Source organism: Mobula hypostoma, chromosome 28, assembly GCF_963921235.1.
Source record: "Mobula hypostoma chromosome 28, sMobHyp1.1, whole genome shotgun sequence".
Classification (NCBI taxonomy): domain Eukaryota; kingdom Metazoa; phylum Chordata; class Chondrichthyes; order Myliobatiformes; family Myliobatidae; genus Mobula; species Mobula hypostoma.
This window is the reverse complement of record NC_086124.1, coordinates 15,185,018-15,206,802: the sequence shown is the minus strand read 5'-3', so window position 1 is coordinate 15,206,802 and position 21,785 is coordinate 15,185,018. Positions and strand designations below refer to the sequence as shown.

Below are 21,785 nucleotides of genomic sequence, written 5' to 3'. Positions count from 1 at the left end.
GCTTGGATACCTTCCAACCCTTTGAGCCATACTGCCCAGCAACCCCCCGATTTAATCTGAGTTTAATCACAGGACAATTTGCAATGACCAATTAACCTACCAGCCTTCGGTTGTGGGAGGAAACCGGAGCACCGGGGAGAACGTACAGCGGCAGGAATTGAACCCGGGTTGCTGATACTGTAAAGCGTTGTGCTAACCTCTACGCTACTGTGCCGCCTATTCACGTGTTCACATCTCTGCCAGCGTAGTATAGGCACTTCGAGCTTTGGGCTGAACGGTATTGCAGTGGGCAGTAAACAAAATCCTAAAAAGAGAAGGCTAAGTTTCATCAGCTTAAGTAAAGTGTATAGTGCCTTTAATAAAAATATCCACTTCCCCCTTTCACCTACTCCCGTTTAATTCCTGGCCTAGTTGTGCATCTGTAGCCCCCCCGGCACGCCTCAGGGTTGCTCAGCTCACTGTCGTCTAGGGAAACAGCCCTCGGCCCCGCCAAACTGGGTAATTAGTTTGTGTGGATGCTGTGTGATGTATCCCACCCAGCCCAAATAACAGACAATACACCAGATATGATTAAATGAATTACAGTTTATACATATTACTGGAACTATATAATTAATAGAGAATAAAATATAAAAGGAAAATAAAAGGCGCCACACTTATCAAAGTTCAATCTCTTCGTGCACAAACAGTTGGAGGTCAGGACCCTCCTTCTTCACCCTGTGATCCCCTCAGGCCACCTTGACCTGCCGCCTGGGACCAACAGCGGTGGTCGACCAGACGCTCCACACGAGTCCGTCTCCGTCTCCATCTCCTCTCCTTGCCGAACACCCTGGACCTCGGACTCCTGATGGGGTTCCGACCCCGTTAGCCGACTCACAGCGCCTTGTCCCCCTTCCCCCTTCCCCCCCCCAAAAACCCGCGCATCACAATAACTTCCAGACACACAGAAAGAATAACAGCTATCCCAATTGGTTTGTTCACCCTCTTATCAGTAACATAATCCAAACAAACTCCTAGCGGGAGGACTTTCCCAGCAGTTAACATAACAAGCCATTTTAATTAGCCTACACAGAAACATAAAAGAAGAAACCCCTTACACATGAACTTACGGTGATTTGTTTTATCCCCCAGCATGCTTTTTTCAGCGTCAACAGACAAAACTGTAGCAGTGTGGGACAGTGAAACGGGTGAAAGAATCAAGAGGCTAAAAGGCCACACATCCTTTGTGAACTCATGTTATCCAGCCAGACGGGGACCACAGTTAGTCTGTACAGGAAGCGATGATGGAACAGTGAAGGTGATCACAATTTAACATTTGAGGCACACTGATTTTTTTTTTCCCAGCCTAATCGTTTACAGAAACCTTGCAAAGCTAAAAATTCGATGGTTTTGTTCAGAAGTTCAGAAGGACTGAATACGTAATAGCACAAAAGAAATACCCTCTACTTCTATGCCTGAATAATTGAGCCCTGCTGATGGAGTTTATCAATGAATGTCTGAGTTGCACAGACTAGACATGTTCTAGATTCTGCTTTGGGTCTATGTTGAATTTGGAAATGTGGAACTACAGTTCTGTTCAAGTTACAATTGACTGAGGTACACAAATTAAGGAGCGAAGGATAGTTGTAACTTTAATTTCCACTAGTTGATTTATATTGGGTAAGATGAGATCTGTATAGTTGGGGCCAGCTGGTGGTGCAATGACATTGTCGCCGGACCCGGGAGCGGAGGTTCCCAGGTTTGAAACTAGTCGGGTCCGCTCCCGAGTACGCTTTCCATCCGTGCCAGGTTGAGTGTCGAGATCGCAACTTGTCCTCGTAAAATAAACGGAAAATACTGAGTAAATGTCTGTGTGAGGAGTGGCGCGCCACAGTCTCTCTCTTGCTTTGTGCTTTGTAAAAGCCATGAAAAAGACATCATCACGCACACACAGACGCGCACAGACTCGCACGTACGCAGCCAAGAAAAAAAATGTTAAAAATGAGATCTGTATGGTTGTGGCAGGTAATCCTAAGGATGCCCACTATCTGGCTTTGTACATCAGGAAATACCATTTGAACAAGTACCAGAAATCTTAGCTGACTGTAGAGCTGTAACATTAAAAAGGTTAATGCTGCCAAGAAAAGAGGAAATGTGAAAGATATATTGGTTGTAAAATGGTATTCATAAAAGATGATGTGAGAAGAAGATTGTGCTTTAATAGCAAATTATAAAGAATTCCAAAGGAGTGTTTCTTCTTGACTTTGCAACTTTTGTTACTTTGAATGTATGTCACAACTAAATTGCACTTATTTTCCTGAACCTAGCTGTGGGACATCAGGAAGAAGGCTGCAATCCATACATTTCAAAACACATATCAAGTACTAGCAACAACGTTTAACGACACAAGTGATCAGATTATCTCTGGTGGCATTGATAATGACATTAAGGTAAGATGCATTTTGGAGTAAATATCTGCACAAGAAAGTAAAATTGAACTCGTTAACAGGGTTAATAAAAATACAAATATTGAGTTTTGGATTTATTTGGTTGTTACTTTTGGTAAAATAACCCTATATTCCTCAAATTTTCTTGGTTCAGTCTTTGTTGAACATCAGCATTCTCTTTGAGATTAGTTTCATCAGGTATAATGGCTGCTTCAGATCATTCCTCAATAAATATTTCAGTTCCATTTCTAACTAGCTGAATGATCTCCCAGTGCTCTCGTGTTATAATGGTAATTATTAAAACCTGTTCCACAGCTGTGACGCCAGGTAGGACAAGCCATGTGTGTTTCTCAAAAGCTGTCTTGCTGATGAATTGCTTCTGGGAATGTTGATTCCTCAAAGAAAAATTCCAATAGCTAGCTGAGGTTTTAATACAATACTGTTCTGCAATGTGGGGTGCTAGCTACATTTTTAATCATCTTGTCCAATTACTAAGCAAGGACACTTCTGAAAGGGGTTTACAGTACTTTATACTTTATTGTCGCCAAACAATTGATATTACAACGTACAATCATCACAGCGATATTTGATTCTGCACTTCCCGCTCCCTGGATTACAAATCGATAGTAAATATTGAAATTTTAAATTATAAATCATAAATAGAAAATAGAAAAATGGAAAGTAAGGTAGTGCAAAAAAAAACCGAGAGGCAAGTCCGGATATCTGGAGGATACGGCCCAGATCCGGGTCAGGATCCGTTCAGCAGTCTTATCACAGTTGGAAAGAAGCTGTTCCCAAATCTGGCCGTACGAGTCTTCAAGCTCCTGAGCCTTCTCCTGGAGGGAAGAGGGACGAAAAGTATGTTGGCTGGGTGGGTCGTGTCCTTGATTATCCTGGCAGCACTGCTCCGACAGCGTGCGGTGTAAAGTGAGTCCAAGGACGGAAGATTGATTTGTGTGATGTGCTGCGCTGTGTTTACGATCTTCTGCAGCTTCTTCTTTGGGGGCTACCATGGGAATACAATTTTATTTTGAGGAGGTGGTGGTTAGCCTCTTTATTTCATCTGGATTTAGACGCCGCAGCTCTGATCCAGGGCTCAGACCCAGTTACTCTGAAGGAATGGTGATGTATTTACAGGTTACTGTGGTTTGTAAATTGAAGGGGAACCTGCTGGTAGTGTTGCTCCCATATGCCTGAAACGATTGTTATTGGTTGTAGTGGCAAATTTGAAAGGTGGTGTTAGAGCAGCCAAGGCAAGTAACTACATTATATTTTATAGACGGCACACTCTATGGTGACTGTGTTCAGATGGAGGAGGGATTGAATCATCATGATGCCTGCTTCATCCTGGATAGTTTTGAGCTTCAGAAGTGTGATTGGAGCTGCACACCTCCGTCACATGTTTGATTTGTGCCTTGTGAATGGGCTGAAAGGTTTTTTAGGTGTCAGGAGCCAAGTCATTTGCTGCAGGATGCCCAGCCTCTGATCTGCTCCTGTGGCTACAGTATTTAACTTGCTGCTCCAGTCCAGTAATTCATTTTCTGGTATGTGGTGTACCTGCTCATCCATGTAGGTGCCCCTCGCACTCACCCAGGATGTTGGCATTGGGCACTAGGTAATGCCATTGAATGCCCAGGGTAAGTAGTGAACCCTCTTTTTGGAGTTGGTCAATGCCTGGCCTAATTAATGGTGTGAAAATTATTTTTCAGTTAACCACTCCATATTGTAAAACAAAATCCTCTGTCAAAAGTGTGCAGTTATTATGGATGAATAAGATTAAACTCATCCATAAAATCATAATACAGGCCATCAAGTCTGCTTCACCATTTCATTCAGTCATCAAGTCATTCAGGCCATCAAGTCTGCTTCACCATTTCATCGTGGCTAATCCATTTTTCCCCGTCAACCCCATTCTCTTGCCTTCACCCCATAACCTTTCAAGAACTAATCAAGAATATATCAATCTCTGTCTCACATACACACAATGACTTTGTCCCCACAGCTGCCTGTGGCAACAAATTCCACAGATTCACCCCTCTGGCTAAAGAAATTCCTCGTCATCTCTGTTCTAAATGGACATCCCTCTATTCCGAGGCTGTGCCCTCTGGTGTCTGACTGCCTCACCAAAGAAAACATCCCTTTTACATCCACTCTATTGAGGCTTTTCAGCATTTGATAGGTTTCAATGAGTTCCCCTCTCATTCTTCTAAATTCCAGCAAGTACAGCCCTAGAGCCATCCAACACTCCATACGATCAGCCTTTCATTCCAAGAATCATTCTGGTAAATCTCCTCTGAACCCTCTCGAATGTCAGCACATCCTTTCTTAGATAAGGAGCCTAAAACTGCTCTCATTACTCCAGGTGGGGCCTCAGCAGTGCCTTAAAGCCTTAGCACAACATTCTTGCTTTTATATTCAGCCTTCTAGAAATGAGTGCCAACGTTGCGTTTGTCTTCCTCACTGCCAACTCAACCTGCAAGTTAACCTTTAGGGTATCTTGCATGAGGACTCCCAAGTCCCTATGTACCCTGGGTTTTTGAATTTTCTGCCCATTAAGAAAATATCTACACTTCTGTGTACCAAAGTGCATGACCATACACTTCCTGATACTATTCCATCTGCCAGTCCTTTGCACATTCTCCAAATCTGTCTTTAAGTCCTTCTGCCTCCCTAGTTCCACAAAACTACCTCCTCCTCCACTTACGTATCTTTGTATCATCCACAAACTTGGCCACAAAGCCATCAATTCTATCATCCAAATCATTGACGTAAAACATTTAATAAAAAAGCAGCCCCGACACCAGTCCCTGCAGAACACCACTCGTCAACGGCAACCAAACAGAAAACGTTCCCTTCATTTCCTCTCTTTGCTTCCTGCCAGTCAGCCAATGATCTTACTAAGCAGCCTCATGTGTGGCACTTTGTCAAAGGCCTTCTAAAATTCCAAGTACACATCATCAACCAATTCTCCTTTGCCTATCCTGTTTGTTATTTCCTCAAAGAATTCCAGTAGACTTGTCAGACAAGATTTTCCCTTAAGGTTTCTCTACCTTAAGCTCCCTAATCAAATCTGGCTCATCACACAACACCCAATCCAGAATTATCTTTCCCCTAGTGGGCTCAACCACAAGCTGCTCGTAAAAGGCCATCTCGTAGGCTTTCTATAAATTCTCTCTCTTGGGATCCAACACCAACCTTATTTTCCCAATACACGTGCATATTGAGATCCCCCATGACTATCGTAGCATTGCCCTTTTGACATGTGTTTTCTGTCTCCTGTTGAAATTTGTAGCCTACATCCTAACTACTTTTAAGAGGCCCATCAGGGTCTTTTTACTCTTGCAGTTTCTTAACTACCCACAGGGATTCTACATATTCCAATCCTATGTCACTTTCAAACGATTTGATTTCACTTTTTACCAATAGAGCTATGCTATCCCCTGCCTACCTGCCTGTGCTTTTGATACAATGTGTATTGTTGGATGTTAAGCTCCAACTATGATATCCTTTCAGCCACGACTCGGGGATGCCCACAATATCACACCTACCAAGCTGCGCTACAAGATCATTTACCTTATTCTTGCATGGATTCGAATATAACATCTTCAGTCCTTCATTTGTCAACCTTTCCAATTTTGTCCTCATATTACGCTGCTGCTCATTCCACTGACTGCAATTTTGCCCTATCATCTGCAGTCTCATACAAATGTCTGTCAATTTGTTTTTCATTTTCTCTACCTGTCACTAATGTTTTAAAAGGGAAATGGGTGAATAAGTGTGAAGGCATCTCAGAGAACTCCTGGTTATGAACATCTTAAAATAATCACAATCTAGGCCATTTTATTTGCAGTGCTGTTCTGAATAATTAATAAAACTCTTCAAAAATAAGTCAGAACTCCTGCCAAAAATGAAAAATCCGTGCATGAATTGTTGTTTGGATGTACATTGATCAGGTTAACTTTATATGTTGTAAAAGTTGTTTTTTTTTATGTAAAAAAAACAGTTGGACAGTACTGTAGGTTTGTGACTTGTCAGGGAGATTTCCACATTCCTGTTACATGATGCAAAATCCAAAGTTTTAACTGCAAAATAAGTGATTTTAAAATACTTAGTCACTTTGCAGGTAATGTAAAGTACAGCAAAAATAGCAATGGTAGATTTTTAAAATATTGCTGTGTTACATTACCTACTGATAACTAAACATGTTCTATGCTGTTTCTTTGTGTTGTAGCTTCTGTAAGAAGACGAATCTCAAGGTTGTAAACTGTATATACAGTGGACTTTGATAATAAATGATACTTTAATATATACTTTGAACTTTGATCTGAACTTTTCTATTTAGGTTTGGGACCTCCGACAGAACAAGTTAATCTATACCATGCGTGGTCATACAGACTCGGTGACTGGTTTGGCTCTCAGTGGAGATGGCTCTTACCTTCTTTCTAATTCTATGGATAATACAGGTAATAAAAATGTATTTTAACAGGAAGGATGAGTGACTATGGAGTATAAAATCAGTAACTTACGAATGATTCTGTGACTAGTTTGGAAGTCTTGTGTGGAAAAAGTTCTTGTCATTCAGTAGTTTGCCACATCCTGTTCATATCCCATCAGATCTCCTCATATCCACTGAATTGCCTCACTTTTTAAGTGTTGGGCATGTGGCCAAGTGGTTAAGGCGTTCGTCTAGTGATCTCAAGGTCACTAGTTCGAGCCTCAGCTGTGGCAGCGTGTTTGTGCCCTTGAGCAAGGCACTTAACCACACATTGCTCTAGTCTGTGTGAGGAGTGGCGCCCCACACAGACTTCCAATCTGCGCCTTGTAAGGCATGAAAATGCCCGACGCAGGCCTCTCATGGTCTGAGTCGACGTTCCCCTTTAAGAAGGCAGTTTTTAGACAGAAAATGTGCTCTCAGAATCGCACAAATAGAATGTCATTGAGCGTTGAGTGAAGGTGTCTGTGCCAATTCCATTTTGGAAATATCTGCTTTGACTGTTCTTTCTCTGAAGTTTCAGCTTCATTCAGTTTTGAACTTTAACTGATGAATCTGCTTTTGCTGTACTTTAAGACAGAGTATTCCCAATTATAAATCCTATGATTCAGATACAATCTTCCCTAGTAATGACAGTACTTTCAGTAAGTATTGTACCGATGTATTGCCTAGATTATAAACTGACATCCTGGAATAGCTCCGGAATCTAGAATCACTTCTATCCCAAGAAAGAACGACAGCAAGTTCATGGAGTCAAGTGCTTTCTGAGTGTTTTTCTGTTGTCCTTCATGTGCCCAACTGTTGCCAACCAGTTGCAAATCTGTGTAGACCAGAAATCATACTTGCATATTTAAGGTCTTGATGACTTACAAGAACCCATTACACGTTACTGTCATTTTCTGCATTCTGCTTGTGGTGCAACTAATTTTCTACCCATTGCCAGTGTCTCCACTTTGATGTGCAGGTCCATGGGTATCAATTGTACTGAGCCATTTCTTTTATAGTTGGCAGTTTGGCACTAGAAAAAGTTGGAAGAAAAAGGAGCAATGCAATATATAATTGATTCAACTACACTTTCTCCTAGGTGCAGGTGTAGCTATGGGAATTTGCGTAGCCCAAGCTAAAACAGCCTCTATGGATATGGGGTAATAACCCCTGTTAGGATCCTTCCAGTTTTACTCAGACCTCCATCCCTGATTCTTCTGTGACATCAATAACTGTATAAGTACTGCTTCCTTTGCTAGTATTTCATTTAAATTTAATTATCTTTGCTATCAGTTTTCACATTTCCCTCATTTTCATATAGTCCATATCTGAATTTTCCATTCCCTTCCTTGATATCTCTAATCTCTTTAGAACATAGAACAGTACAGCACAGGAACAGGCCCTTTGACCCACAATGTTGTACCGAACCGGCTAAAAGCAAATCAAAAACACCCAAACACTAACTCCTACCTACACAATGTTCATCTTCATGATCAGGTAACACACATCAAAGTTGCTGCTGACCGCAGCAGGCCAGGCAGCATCTCTAGGAAGAGGTGCAGTCGACGTTTCAGGCTGAGACCCTTCGGCCTGAAACGTCGACTGCACCTCTTCCTAGAGATGCTGCCTGGCCTGCTGTGTTCACCAGCAACTTTGATGTGTGTTGCTTGAATTTCCAGCATCTGCAGAATTCCTGTTGTTCATGATCAGGTGCCTGTCTAAACATCACTTAAAAGCCTCTGATGTATGTGGCTCTACCAACCAGGCAGTGCATTCCAGGCATCAGCACTGAGTAAAATAAACTTGCCCCTCACATCCCCTTTGAATCAACCCCTCTCGCCGTCAATGCATGCTGTCTGGTATTAGACATTTCTACCCTAGGGGGAAAAAAATGCTCCCTATCTGCTCTACCTATGCCTCTCATAATCTTATAAACCTCTGTCAGATCTCCCCTCAGCCTCTGGCACTCCAGAGAAAGCAACCCATGTTTGTCCAGCCTCAGACACCCTCTAAACCAGCATCCTGGTAAACCTCTTCTGCGCCCTCTCCAAAACCTCAATATCTTTCCTACAGTGTGGCGACCAGAACTGTATGCAATACTCCAGATGTGGCTTAACCAGAGTTTTATAAAGTTGCGATGTATCCTTCATTAGGAAAAATTAGTGCAACTCTCTCCACAGCACCTTCCACCTTGCTTCCTATAACAAACAATGGAATTCACCAGCTATCACTGTTGCTATTCCATTCACTAACTTCCTCTGTCTTTTCTGAGGTATTAAGGTGTCTGGCTTTTCCCTTAACCATTGCTTTTACTCCTTGCCATAGCCTGCTGGGTTCGCAACTTCAATTTGATAAATGTTGTAAATTTCTGCTCTTGGCTCCTCTTCTCCCAGTCAGAACACAGATGGGGTCTTCATTGCCTTCACCAAACCTCCAACTAAACTCTACGTTCAACAAATCTTTCTCCATAATTTCTGTCACCTCCATCAGGATTCCACCATATGATTCACTTGCCCCTTTCCAGTTTCTTGCTTGTCTGGCTGTACTTTTCCAAATCCTTCAACCACTTCCCTTCCCATCCATTGACGGGCATGTAATACTTGTCCTTTAACTATTCTTTTTTGGGTGAAGCAGCAATTCATTGACTTTATCAGCAGTGATTCAGGCTGCTAATATTGCATTTAGCGCTCAAAGTGGTCACCTATAAATTAGAGAAACTGCAATAGATTTGATGATTACTTTGCAGAATACCTCTGTTCAATCCAGCGTGATTGCAAGCTTCCTGTCACTTCAGTTCTCTCACTCTGACCTCTCTTTCAGTTTGTGGGACAGTTCTTCATTTTCTTTCTGAGCATATTGCAACTTGTACTTAATACTGAATCGAACAATTTTAGATTACAATCTTCCTTTCATCTTCACAGATTGTACTTTTATGTTTCAGATGTGTTTTAGACCATAAGATATAGGAGCAGAATTAGGCCATTTGGCCCATTGAGTCTGCTGTACTTTTCTTCTCAGCCCCTGCCTGCCTTCTCCCTATATTCCTTAATGCCCTGATCAATCAAGAATCTAACAACTTCATAAAGACTTGGTCTCCACAACCACCTTTGGCAACAAATTCCACAGATTCACCAATCTGGCTAAAGGAATGCCTCCTCATCTCCGTTTTAAAAGGACAACCTTCTATCCTGAGTCTGTGTCCTCTGGTGTTAGACTCTCCCACCACAGGAAACATCCTCTCCCCATCCACTCAGAGTATCAAGGCTTTTTTTTTATTATCTCTTTGTCTTGAACAGCTGCTTTTGAAGTGATTACTATTCCTTCACAATCTTCCTCTGCATTCTATCACTGGAAGTTCTGTCCATCTCTGCTCCTCTCTGCAACTCAACATGCTAGTTTTCTCACTTCTCCAATTCTGATGAAAAATAATTGACGAGGAACATCGATTGGGATGACTCCCCCATGGATGCTGCACGAGTTCTTCTTCACTACCTCCAGCACTTGGTTTTGTTTAGGATTTCCATCATTGGCATATGGTTATCCTTGTCTGGATATCTATGTAGACTTAGCTAGAATAAGTGCATCAAAATATGAAATGGGAACTATTGTTTTTCCTTCCTACTGCAGAGCCATCAAGACCAAATGTAGCTTCCATTCCAGTGGTTCTATTGTGATTGATAAAGCTCAACACAGTAAGACCAGCTAACTTCCAAATCGTGCTGAACCAAATGTACAGGGTGAGGGGAGTGATGCTTCCTTGCATCTTGTTTTCACCTGTGTGTGCTATGTAAATTGGTACAGGTGGTGGATGAGGTTGCTGGAGTCTTCAGTATTTGTGCTATATTTTTATCAAGAAGTATTTCTGTATTGGAAGAAAAAGTCAATTGTAGTCTGATTTGATTTGCAGTGAGAGTTTGGGATGTGCGACCATTCGCTCCGAAAGAGAGATGTGTAAAAATATTCCAGGGTAACGTGCACAACTTTGAAAAGGTAGGTGCCTTTATCTTAAAACTGTGTGGGCTTGGGAAATCAAAAATAACTTAATGGGACAAATGTACTTTGAGAATAGTAAGCAGGGATTTAGTCTGTCATTTTGGAAGTTTCCCTTTCTGCAGTTACCCTTTACTCCAGAAAAGGGAAAACAAATGAAAACAACACGGGTTATTTACTCTTACTTTGATTATCATAGCTGATTACAATCAACACTTAATATTTCCTATAGTGGATGAGACTGGGAACAGAGGGCACAACCTCAAGTCAAAATATAGGGACCACCATTTAGAACAGAGATGAGGGATCTGTTTAGCTAGAGTGTGGTGAATCTATGGAATTCATTGCTGCAGGTGGCTGTGGAGGCCCGGTCAGTGGGTGTATTTAAGGTGGAGGTTGATAGGTTCTTGACAAGTCAGGGCATGAAAGATTACGGGGAGAAAGCAGGGCAAAAGGGGTTGAAAGGGAAATAGGTCGGCCATGACCAAGTGATTGAGCAGATTCGATGGGCTGAATGCCCTAATTCTGCTCCAATACCTTATATTCTGAATGATTTCTGACTTGGTAACATGTGCAAGTGCTGTAGATCATGGAGTATTTTATTCTATATCTCTAATATTTGGAATAAGTTGCTCTGAATTATTAGTTAACTGGTGCAAGGTGGGGTCTCTCTGGAATATAGTTATGCCCAAATGACATTATGCAATTTCTTGTAGAACCTCTTGAGATGTTCATGGTCAACTGATGGAAGCAAAATAGCAGCTGGATCCGCAGACAGGTGAACACATTGATTATATCTTATCCATTTATTATTATTCACTTCCATTTGGTTTGTGAAGTGAGAACTTCTGATCAGTCATTGGACCTGATTATGTTTGGTTGTACTGTTTCGCTGTTGACTGAATTGTATTTAGAGCATCCTCTGAAGGTCAGGAAAACTGGGTGAATGAAATTAATTTAAATTTCATTTGCAAAGTGGTGAAATCTATTGCAAAATGAGTAGCACAGTGTGGTGAAAGTCTACAAGTTCTAAAGCTTTGATCTTAAAGTTGAGGAATATATGTAGATTAGGTTAAAGTATGAAAAAGTAAATTAGATATCAGTCGTTTTTTATTGGCAAAGCACATATGTCTGTTTCATTAACTTACTGTGTCAAAAATTTCCTGTTTTCAAATCAGTCTTGGTTTCACCCTCCCTCTATGTAATCTTCAACATCAACTCTGATACCTTCTGTTCCCTTGGGTGTCACCTGCTGGAGCTGAAGCTGCCAAAATCCCTCTGCATTTGTCACTGTACTCATTTTGAGGATTATCCTTAAAGAGCTATATTTCTCCAAGCCTTCTGGCATCTGCCAAAAATCGCTGTGATTTTTAAACATGGCTCTTCTTGTCTGGTTAGACTGAAGCACCTGAGTGATATTCACTATATTAAATCAATATAAATGAATGCTATTGAAACTTTGAATCCACAGTGAATGTTGGCATTGTTTCTTCCAGATTTGTCTATGTCTGGGATACAACATCACGAAGAATTTTATACAAGTTACCAGGACATGCAGGCTCAGTGAATGAGGTGGCATTTCACCCTGAAGAACCTATCAGTAAGTTGATTTATTGGGATGCTTTTAGACAAATTCAGCTAAGGTTCTGAGATGCTGCATGTTACTGCTGAAATGGGGCAAGTGTCTGTTTCCTGCCTTCTAACACAGATGACTTCTTGACTGTGTCCCACCTTACTTGAATTGATTGGCCAGGAAGCACTTTAAAAGACCTCAGTGTGAAATATGTTTGATAAATGAAACCTTTGTGAATTTGCAAAAGTTTCCTAATGTCATTCATGCTGCAGGGATCTCTGAACCACAAGCTGAGTTTGTTTAGAGAACTTTGAAATCCTAGATTCAATTTTGACTGTTCTTAACCCTGATTTATACTTCTGCGTCAACGCGATGCCGTAAGTACTGCGTCACCGCAAACCCTACACAAAGCCGCCACGGATCCCTACGCCAGAGCCTACGTTGCTGCGACAGGCACCTCTCCCAAAATGTAACCGCGCGTCGCAGCAACGCAGACCTTAAGAACTGTGATTGGCCCGCTTGGTAACATCGCATTTCATCCTACACTGCAATAGCTTCCCATTGGGCGAGGGCAGGGAAGGAACTCGGGCTGCAATGCTTTCCATAAAGCTTTACAGACCTCCGTAATTACGGAGGACACATTTTGCTTCTGCGAAAAAAGATGCTTGCTTCTTGTTTACCCTGAGAAAGACTACCATGACCATGATGCCTTGCACAGGCAGGTGTGTGCGCATGCGTGACATGCGCAAATTGCAGAGCGACGCAGACACACCAACGCACAGGTATAAATGCTCACAGCACGCGTAGGTCGTTACGGCGTCGTGTTGACGCAGTAGTATAAATCAGGCTTTAGATGTAATTAATACAGTATTTGACTCATCTGCATGGTAGTGTAGGGCAACAAGGGACCCAGGTTCAGTTCCTGCTGCTGCCTGTAAGGAGATTGTACATTCACCCCACGACCGCGTGGGTTTCCTCTAGGTGTTCCGATTTCCTCTCACGGTCCAAAGACATTCCAGTTGGTAGGTTAATTGGTCATTTTAAATTTTCCCATGATTAGGCTAGAATTAAATCGGGGGATTACTGGGCGGCGTGAATGGAAGCACCTATTCTGCACTGTATCTCATTAAATAAAGAAGTTTATGAAAATGCTGTTGAATAGCTTAAGGAATTAGGGATATATGATTTAAAATTTATGTATTGAATTTTTTTTCAGCAAAAGCAGAGTAATCTTATGCCAGAATTGTGTGGCTTATTATAATGTAGCTCTAGTGATGTTGAACTTATTTTGCTATTCAGTGAAGCTTTTGTGTAGCAGTGATAGATCAACTTTCTGTTTTATTCCATCAGTTCTGTCAGCCTCCAGTGATAAAAGGCTCTACCTTGGAGAGATACAATAAAGAGGAACAGTTTGTGCAGAGGAACTTCACCTGACTTCTATCTGCATGGTGCCCAGAAACTGTTTGAATCCCAAGAAAGAAAGTAATGCCAAGTTTAAAGAAAAAAAACGTGTATACAATCAACTGAGTTTCTGGTCGTTTGTGCACCAGCCACACGAATGAAGGGTCTTTGTTACAGAATCTGAATCCACACAGTTTCTGTTCTTGTAAAGTCTAGCCCATGTTCACTTTTATATAATAACTGTATAGATCTTTTTATATTCTGAAGAAATAAATTGTTGTTTCTTTTGCTTAAAACTGACTGGAAGTTGCTGTGAACAGTGTATATCTTATGAAAAGATCCTTCATATCTAAATGATTAAATAGAATAATCATCATTACGAGTACATTATCTAGAAGTTTTATATTTTTGGACTCTTAACTAATTACTAGTTTGTATTAATGATAGAATATAATCATATCCTCTTGAAGGAATCTCGTTTCTACAATTGGTTAATTCTAATTTAAGATCTGGCACGGAAGCAGAAAATGCTAGAAGCATTCAGCAGGTCAGACAGCATCCATTTAATGAGAACCAGAGTTAACACTTCAAGTTGAAGACCCTGTAACAGAATTCTTTCCAGAAGTGCCTCCTGACCTAAATATTTCTAGCATTTTCTATATTTTTTTGATATCTACATTCCCAGTTTTTCTTTTGATTTTCGTTTATAATTTGGCAACGCGAGTTAAAATACTGCCGCACCAGCTGGGGATTTTAAATTCTGTCAAAGAGCTTGCTTCTGTGATGATTTTTTTTTTAAAAAAGACTTGCAGTTATTACCTTGATGTTATTGTTCCTTAAAACTCAGAAGGTACATCAATATGTTTAATTCAGGAGTCCTGATAAAGGATCTCTGCCTGAAACGTCCACTCTCTATTCTCATCCATAGATGCTGCCTGACCTGCTGAGCTCCTTCAGCACATTGTATGTATTGCTCTCTATTTCCAGTATCTACAGTATCTCTTGCCTATGCTTAATTCTTTACTGGCCATTGCAAAGGCTAGCAGGCCACTCCAATTGAAAACAAGAATAAAACTGCTGCAGTCAGTCTGACTGGAAAATGTGACAAAGATGCACACATGTCAATTCTACAAGACCTTTCACATTGATACCTACAAGTCTGTCAGGTAATTCTTGGGAGCAGCCTCAGAATTGAGAAGCGAATGTATGGAGTTGTCTGTCTTTGGCCTTTTGCTCAAACTCTTTAGATATGGTTCTGTTCTGGCATGTGACAGTAATGAATGACTGAATACACTGGACAACAAAGGTTTTGCTCCTGAATACTTTTGGGTGTATCTTATGGATTTTGGTCTGCTAATAATGATAATCGCCATGAAGTTTTCCTGCCATGTACCTTTTTTTTGAAATTGTCTATATTTGTTATTTCAATTCATAATTTAAGTTGGGATAACTGATGCCAAGATTAAAGAGGTCATTTTTGATGGTCCACACATCAAACAGGTCATCAACTGCTGGTTTAAGATGGCGCTACCAAAGACGTGGTGCCAAGAACAGGTTTCATCACTTAAGTTGCAGAGAAAGGTTGAACAACTTGGATCTTTATTCTTTAGAACGTAGAAGGTTGAGGGGGGACTTGACAGAGGTTTTTTAAGTTATGAGGGGGATAGATAAAGTGGACATGGATAGGCTTTTTCCATTGAGAGTGGAGGAGATTCAAACAAGAGGACACGAGTTGAGAGTTAAAGGGAAAAGTTTAGGGGTAACATGAGGGGGAACTTCTTTACTCACAGAGTGGTAGCTGTGTGGAACGAGCTTCTAGCAGAAGTGGTTGAGGCAGGTTCGATGTTGTTTAAAGTTAAATTGGACAGCTATATGGACAGGAAAGGAATGGAGGGTTATGGGCTGAGTGCAGGTCGGTGGGACTAGGTGAGAGTAAGAGTTCGGCACAGACTAGAAGGGCTGAGATGGCCTGTTTCCGTGCTGTAATTGTAAAGAACGGTTTCTTCGGCAACAAAATCCAGATCATAAGCAAATTGCTGGGCAGCGTGTTCTAGGGCCAAAGCGATTTGCCGCGGAAGGGTACAAGATACAATACGCAGTTCGGATCATTTAAACGCCGCTCCAAATAGACTGGAAGGCAGGGTGTCAAGGGTCGGGTGAAGTTGGATATGTTCTAGATGCCAAGCTGATTTGGGGAGTTCGAGAGGGACTTCTCTGGCAGCGAAATCTAGGCCCAGAATGGATCTGGGGTCTCCTCTCTATGACACTAAGGCTGTGAGTCTTCCCCTGGCTGCTGTGCTTCGTGTCTGCGAACTTTGTGGTGATGTGCCCTGCTAATATGATGAATTGAATACCGAGGTTTTGGGCCTATTCCAGGCTGCTCCAGAGGTTTTAGATCTAAGGACTCAATTTGGTTTGGAATACTGCTGTTGCTTGCTTCTATTTGTTTACATGATTTGTTGTTTTTTATTCTTTGTGGGCACTGGGGCGTTGGTCTTTTTCTTAAATTGGGTTCTTTCAGGTTCCTTGCTTTGTGGCTGCCTGTAAGCAGACCAATCTCAAAGTTGTATAATTTATACATTCTTTGATAATAAATGTGCTTTGAATTGAACTTTGAAATTGAATACCAGGCTCTTCAAAGAACATCTCATGGGACTGGAGAAAATCCCAAGGAAGGCATTCAAGGATGTTGTTGAAAATTTTCTTGGCAGCTGCAGAGCACCAAACTACATGCAGCTGGTTGACAACATGCTTCAAGCATACAAAACCATGAAGTGCAACATGTCCCTAAAGATTCATTTTCTGCATTCCCATTTAGACTTATTCCCTGCAAATATTGGCACTGTCAATGACGAACACAGTGAAAGGTTTCACTAGGACATTGTGGTCATGGAGAAACGGAATCAGGGCGGCTGGAATCTATCAACGCTGGATGATTATTGTAGAACACTTAAAAAGCCTAAGATGCTGAGTACAAACAAAAATCAAAACATTTTTAGCTTGTGAAGCACTCTTGTTTCCTCGGTTGCCCCAAAACCTCCTGTTTATGTGGATGCTGTGTAATTTGTCACCCTGTTACAAATAAATGCCATGAAAAAACAAAGTATACGGCATACAATTAAATGGTCTAAAGGGATAGTAAAGAAAGAACAAAAAGAAGGGCCTATTTTAATAAAACATTCTGATGTGCACAAGTTGGAGCTCACGGTTTCCCCATCGCCGCTCCTCCATTGATCACCCCAGGCTTTGTCAAATCACAGTCCCGCTCCAGGTCTGATCCTATGACCTCTTCTCTCCAACGTCTTCTCTCTAACAAAAGCCCCAAGCCCAACCTTAGTGTCTCTCACCAGACAAACCTTCCCTTAATCTGACCATCCTAACTGGATGGCACACAATTCTATCTCTTATCTACAACAGAAGCCCAAACATAAGCTGAAAAACAAGCAGCTCGCACAGAACGGCATAACAGAAATAAAAATGAACCAGGGCATTACATTTAGTTGAAATATTGCAAAGCGTCAATTTAACACATTATATTCAATAAAAGTTAATTTCTTTTTCCCCCAAATTCCTAGGCTATTCAAGTAGTCTGAAATTATATTTGTGTTCAGCTTCAAGAATTCAAAATACTTGTTGACAGAGATGTTCTCCTAATCGATCAGACGGCGTCATTTCTCATCATATCAGATCAATTACCAGCAGTGAAATCCCACTGCCAGCTATTGCACTCTACTGATGAATACTTATTTCCCTCAAGTTGAACACGAACCATAGCACAGCCATCCAACTAATATACATTAATGTAAGTCACCAAGAGTGGCTTGTACTGCTGCTACTGCATGCTGAGCTCGTAATTACATAGCTCTGACTGAAATTGCAGTAAATGCTGAGAGGACCAAAATGGGTGGGGAGAATGCTGCTGACTTTGTTCTTACAGATTCACACATCTGGTTGTGCCTACTGTAAGAAATGACAACCGTCTAGTTCTACAATATGACTTAAGCTCTGAGGATTCACAGTACTTTCCAACTATGCTATGCTGAAGGGGGTAGAACCTAAATCCATGTAGCACCTCAGCTGTAATTTACAATGTATTATAGTCCCAGCAGGAGTTGAATTGTAATCTTCGCAATCTATAAACTCCTGGTCATTGGGTTGCACATTATTAGCAAAAGATAACTAGTAATGCATACTAAATGGCAGACGCAGCATGCTGCTGATCGTACAGTCTCAGCCAGCTGGAAATGTATTAGCAATGCAGTTTGCTGGGTTCAATCCTGGCCTACTCTGTTGCCAAAGGAGTTAACAAGTCCTCCAGGAGGCTGTGCTTCATTTTCTTCTGGGTGTTCTTGTGTCCTCTCACCTTACAAAGTTGTGCAGGTTGGGAGTTTAATTGACAATTAAGTCCGTAGGACACAGGAACAGAATTAGGCCATTCAGCCCTTCGAGTCTGCTCTGCTATTCCATCATGGCTGATCCCGGATCCCACTCAACCCCATGCACCTGCCTTCTCTCCATATCCTTTGATGCCCTGACCGATCAGGAAATGATCAACTTCCGCCTTCAATATATGCATGGACTTGACCTCCACCGCAGTCTGTGGCAAAGCATTCCACAGATTTACTACTCTCCAGCTAAAAAATTTCCTCCTTACCTCTGTTCTAAAGGGTCGCCCCTCAATTTTGAGGCTGTGCCCTCTAGTTCTGGATATGCAAATGCATAAGAAACATCCTCTCCACATCTAGTCCTTCCAACATTTGGTAGATTTCAATGAGGTCCCCACGCATCCTTCTAAATTCCAGTGCGTACGGGCCCAAAGCTGCCAAACACTCCTCATATGTTAACCGCTTCATTCCCAGAATCATCCTCATAAACCTCCTCTGGACTCTCCAATGAGAACACAGACTTCTTGAGATATGGGGCCCAAAACTATTGACAATACTCTGTGCAGCCTGACTCGTGTCTTATAAAGGCTCAGCATCATCTCTTTGCTTTTATATTCTACTCTATTCCCCTCGACCCAGAGCAGAGCCATGATTCGACAAAGGTCGGGGAGATCGAAGGGGGATTGGCGAAGGGGAAACCATGAGCTCCAACTTGTGCATATTAGACTGTTTCATTAAAATAGGCCCTTTTTCTTTACTAACCCTTTAGTCAAATTAAGAATTATAAAGCTAAATCATTTAATCGTATGCAGCGTGCGGTCTATTATTTTGCGGTGCTTATTTGTAACAGGGTAATGAATCACGCAGCATCCACACAAATGTAGTTCTGATGGGCTTGGGCTTCAATCTCCCACATTTGGTGGAGCCGGAGATTGTCTAACCGACTTGCGCAGCCGATAGAACTGGAGTGTTTCATATATAAATGATTTAGATGATGGAATAGATGGCTTTGTTGCCAAGTTTGCAGATGACATGAAGATTGGTGGAGGGGCAGGTAGTGTTGAGGAAACAGGTAAGATGCAGAAGGACTTGGACAGATGAGGAGAATGGGCAAGAAAGTAGCAAATGAAATACAATGTTAGAAAATGCTCATTGCGGCCAAGAAGTTCTATTTTAACTTCATCAGTCCACAGGACTTGTTTCCAAAATGCATCAGGGTTGTTTAGGTGTTCCTTTGAACCTTTTGAATAGAACTTTTAGGCCGCAATGAGCGGAGGTATGTTTGGAGAAAAAAGGGTGCAGAATTTCATGAAAAGAACCCCTCTCCAACTGTTAAGCACAGGGGTAGATCGATCATGTTTTGGGCTTGTGTTGCAGCCAGTGGCATGGGGAACATTTACTGGTAGAGAGAAGAATGAATTCAATTAAATACCGGCAAATTCTGGAAGCAAACATCGCACCGTCTGTAAAAAAGCCAAAGGTGAAAAGAGGACGGCTTCTATAACAGGATAATGAATCTAAACGCACCTCAAAATCCACAATGGACAACCTCAAGAGGTACAAGCTGAAGGTTTTGCCATGACCCTCGTAGTCCCCTGACCTAAACATCATCGAAAATCTGTGGATAGACCTCAAAAGAGCAGTGCATGCAAGGCGGCCCAAGAACCTCACAGAACTAGAAGCCTTTTGCAAGGCAAATGGGCGAAAATCCCCGAAACAAGAATTGAAAGACTCTTAGCTGGCTACAAAAAGCATTTACAAGCTGTGATACTTGCTAAAGAGGGTGTTACTAAGTACTACCATGCAGGGTGCCGAAACTTTTGTTTCGGGCCCTTTTCCTTTTTTGTTACTTTGAAACTGTAAAAGATGGAAATAAAAAGTTTTCTTGCTTAAAATATTAAAGAAATGTGTCATCTTTCACTTTGTGCCTTTTGGAAATCAGTTCATCTTTTACTCGCTTAGCTATTCACAGTAACAGAAATTTTGACCGGGGTGCCCAGACTTTTGCATACCACTGTATGTACTTTGATACTAAAATTTACTTTGAACTTTGTTCACCCATGAGTACAGATGAGGACTTGGTTTAACACTTCTGAATGAAGACTCTTCAAGTTGTGCAGGACTTCCTCAGTGTTCCATTGGAGTCACTGGAGAAAGTTTAACCCTCAGGTTAATCTAACTAGAGACATAGAAACTAACAAGGCTGTTCCCAGGTCTGGAAGACCTGAATTATAAGGAAAGTTTGAATGTTAGGACTTATTCCTTGGAATGTAGAAGTTTGAGAGGAGATTTGATAGAGATATACAAAACTATGAGGGGTATAGATAGGGTTGATGCAAGCAGGGTTTTTCCACTGAAGTTAGGTGGGACTACAACCCAGAGGTCATGGGTTAAGGGTGAAAGGTGAAATGTTTAAGGGCAACATAAGGGGAAACATCTTCACTCAGAGGGTTGAGAGGGTGTGGAATGAGCTGCCAGTGTAAGTGGTGCATGCAAGCTCGATTTCAATGTGTAAGAGAAGTTTGGATAGGTACATGGATGGTAGGGGCATGGAGGACAATTGTCCGGGTGCAGGTCAATAGGAGTAGGCAGTTTAAATGATTTAGGCATGGACTAGATGGGCCAAAGGGCCTTTTTCTGTACTGCATTTCTCTATGACTCTATGTGTGTATTGAGTAATACCAAACCAAATAATTTCCTGTAGATTCTTGCATTTATGCTCCTAAAGCATTTTTTGTTAAAAAAATAAACTTTCTCACTTACTGTAACATCCTTTTGTAAATAAACCAAAAACTAAACTGTGTGGTAGCAATTATACAATTTATTGCTTTGGAGAGTTGAATTGGACTTATGGGAACTTGGTTAGCAATATACGAATGAATAAGGTAATTGTAGCCCCCATCAGAACTATTAATGCAACTGTTATACAGCTGATTAAGCCAACGGTGACAATCAACTCTTCCACGCCAACATCGTCGCTAATGACACGCTTTTGTACGTGCAAACTCCTGCAACCTAAAAGCAGAATCGAGACGATGAGTGTTAAGTGAGCTGCCAGTACGATAATGACATCACGCTCCAGGTTGAATGGTAAGGTTGGATGGTTTACGTAGACCTCTGCAAAACAAGAGAGAAAGTGCATTATTATCAAATTAATTCTTGTTCAGCAATAACTTTAAAAGAATTGAAAAGTATGCAGCTGGAAGATGTCTTTCACTCAGATGGGACTTTTCTTTGGCATGGAATCGCAGTGGTTACTTTTCCGTTGACAAGCAAGCGCATTTTGCTTCAGGTAAAATTTCACAAATATTGATCAGTAACTGTTAATTTACTATCAATTGTGTTGATTAATAGATCCTGTTCTTTTGAGAGGAATTTTCATCATTTAATTCAAATTTATGTAAGTGTAATTTTGTCGTTGATCAAAAAGCAGACGGTGATTTAAAGAAAAGGCCATATTTCTGATTGAGGAAACTTTCTATTGTGTGTTGTATTCAAGAAAAGTCCTGCAGCAGCTGCCATCATAATTTCTG

The 21,785-nt window shown here is 41.3% G+C and overlaps 1 protein-coding gene across 1 annotated transcript in view; it reads left to right on the top strand.

Annotated features, from left to right (window-relative positions):
* The window catches only part of snrnp40 (small nuclear ribonucleoprotein 40 (U5)), a 32,806-nt gene extending 16,319 nt beyond the window's left edge, over window positions 1-16,487 (top strand). Inside the window, exons 4-10 of the mRNA XM_063035074.1 lie at window positions 1,132-1,297; window positions 2,307-2,429; window positions 6,769-6,889; window positions 10,811-10,893; window positions 11,610-11,671; window positions 12,390-12,493; window positions 13,817-16,487. Of these exons, the coding sequence (XP_062891144.1) occupies window positions 1,132-1,297; window positions 2,307-2,429; window positions 6,769-6,889; window positions 10,811-10,893; window positions 11,610-11,671; window positions 12,390-12,493; window positions 13,817-13,866 (709 nt within the window). The 3' untranslated portion in view covers window positions 13,867-16,487. The remainder of the gene's footprint in view (window positions 1-1,131; window positions 1,298-2,306; window positions 2,430-6,768; window positions 6,890-10,810; window positions 10,894-11,609; window positions 11,672-12,389; window positions 12,494-13,816) is intronic.
* Window positions 16,488-21,785: the final 5,298 nt, after the last annotated feature.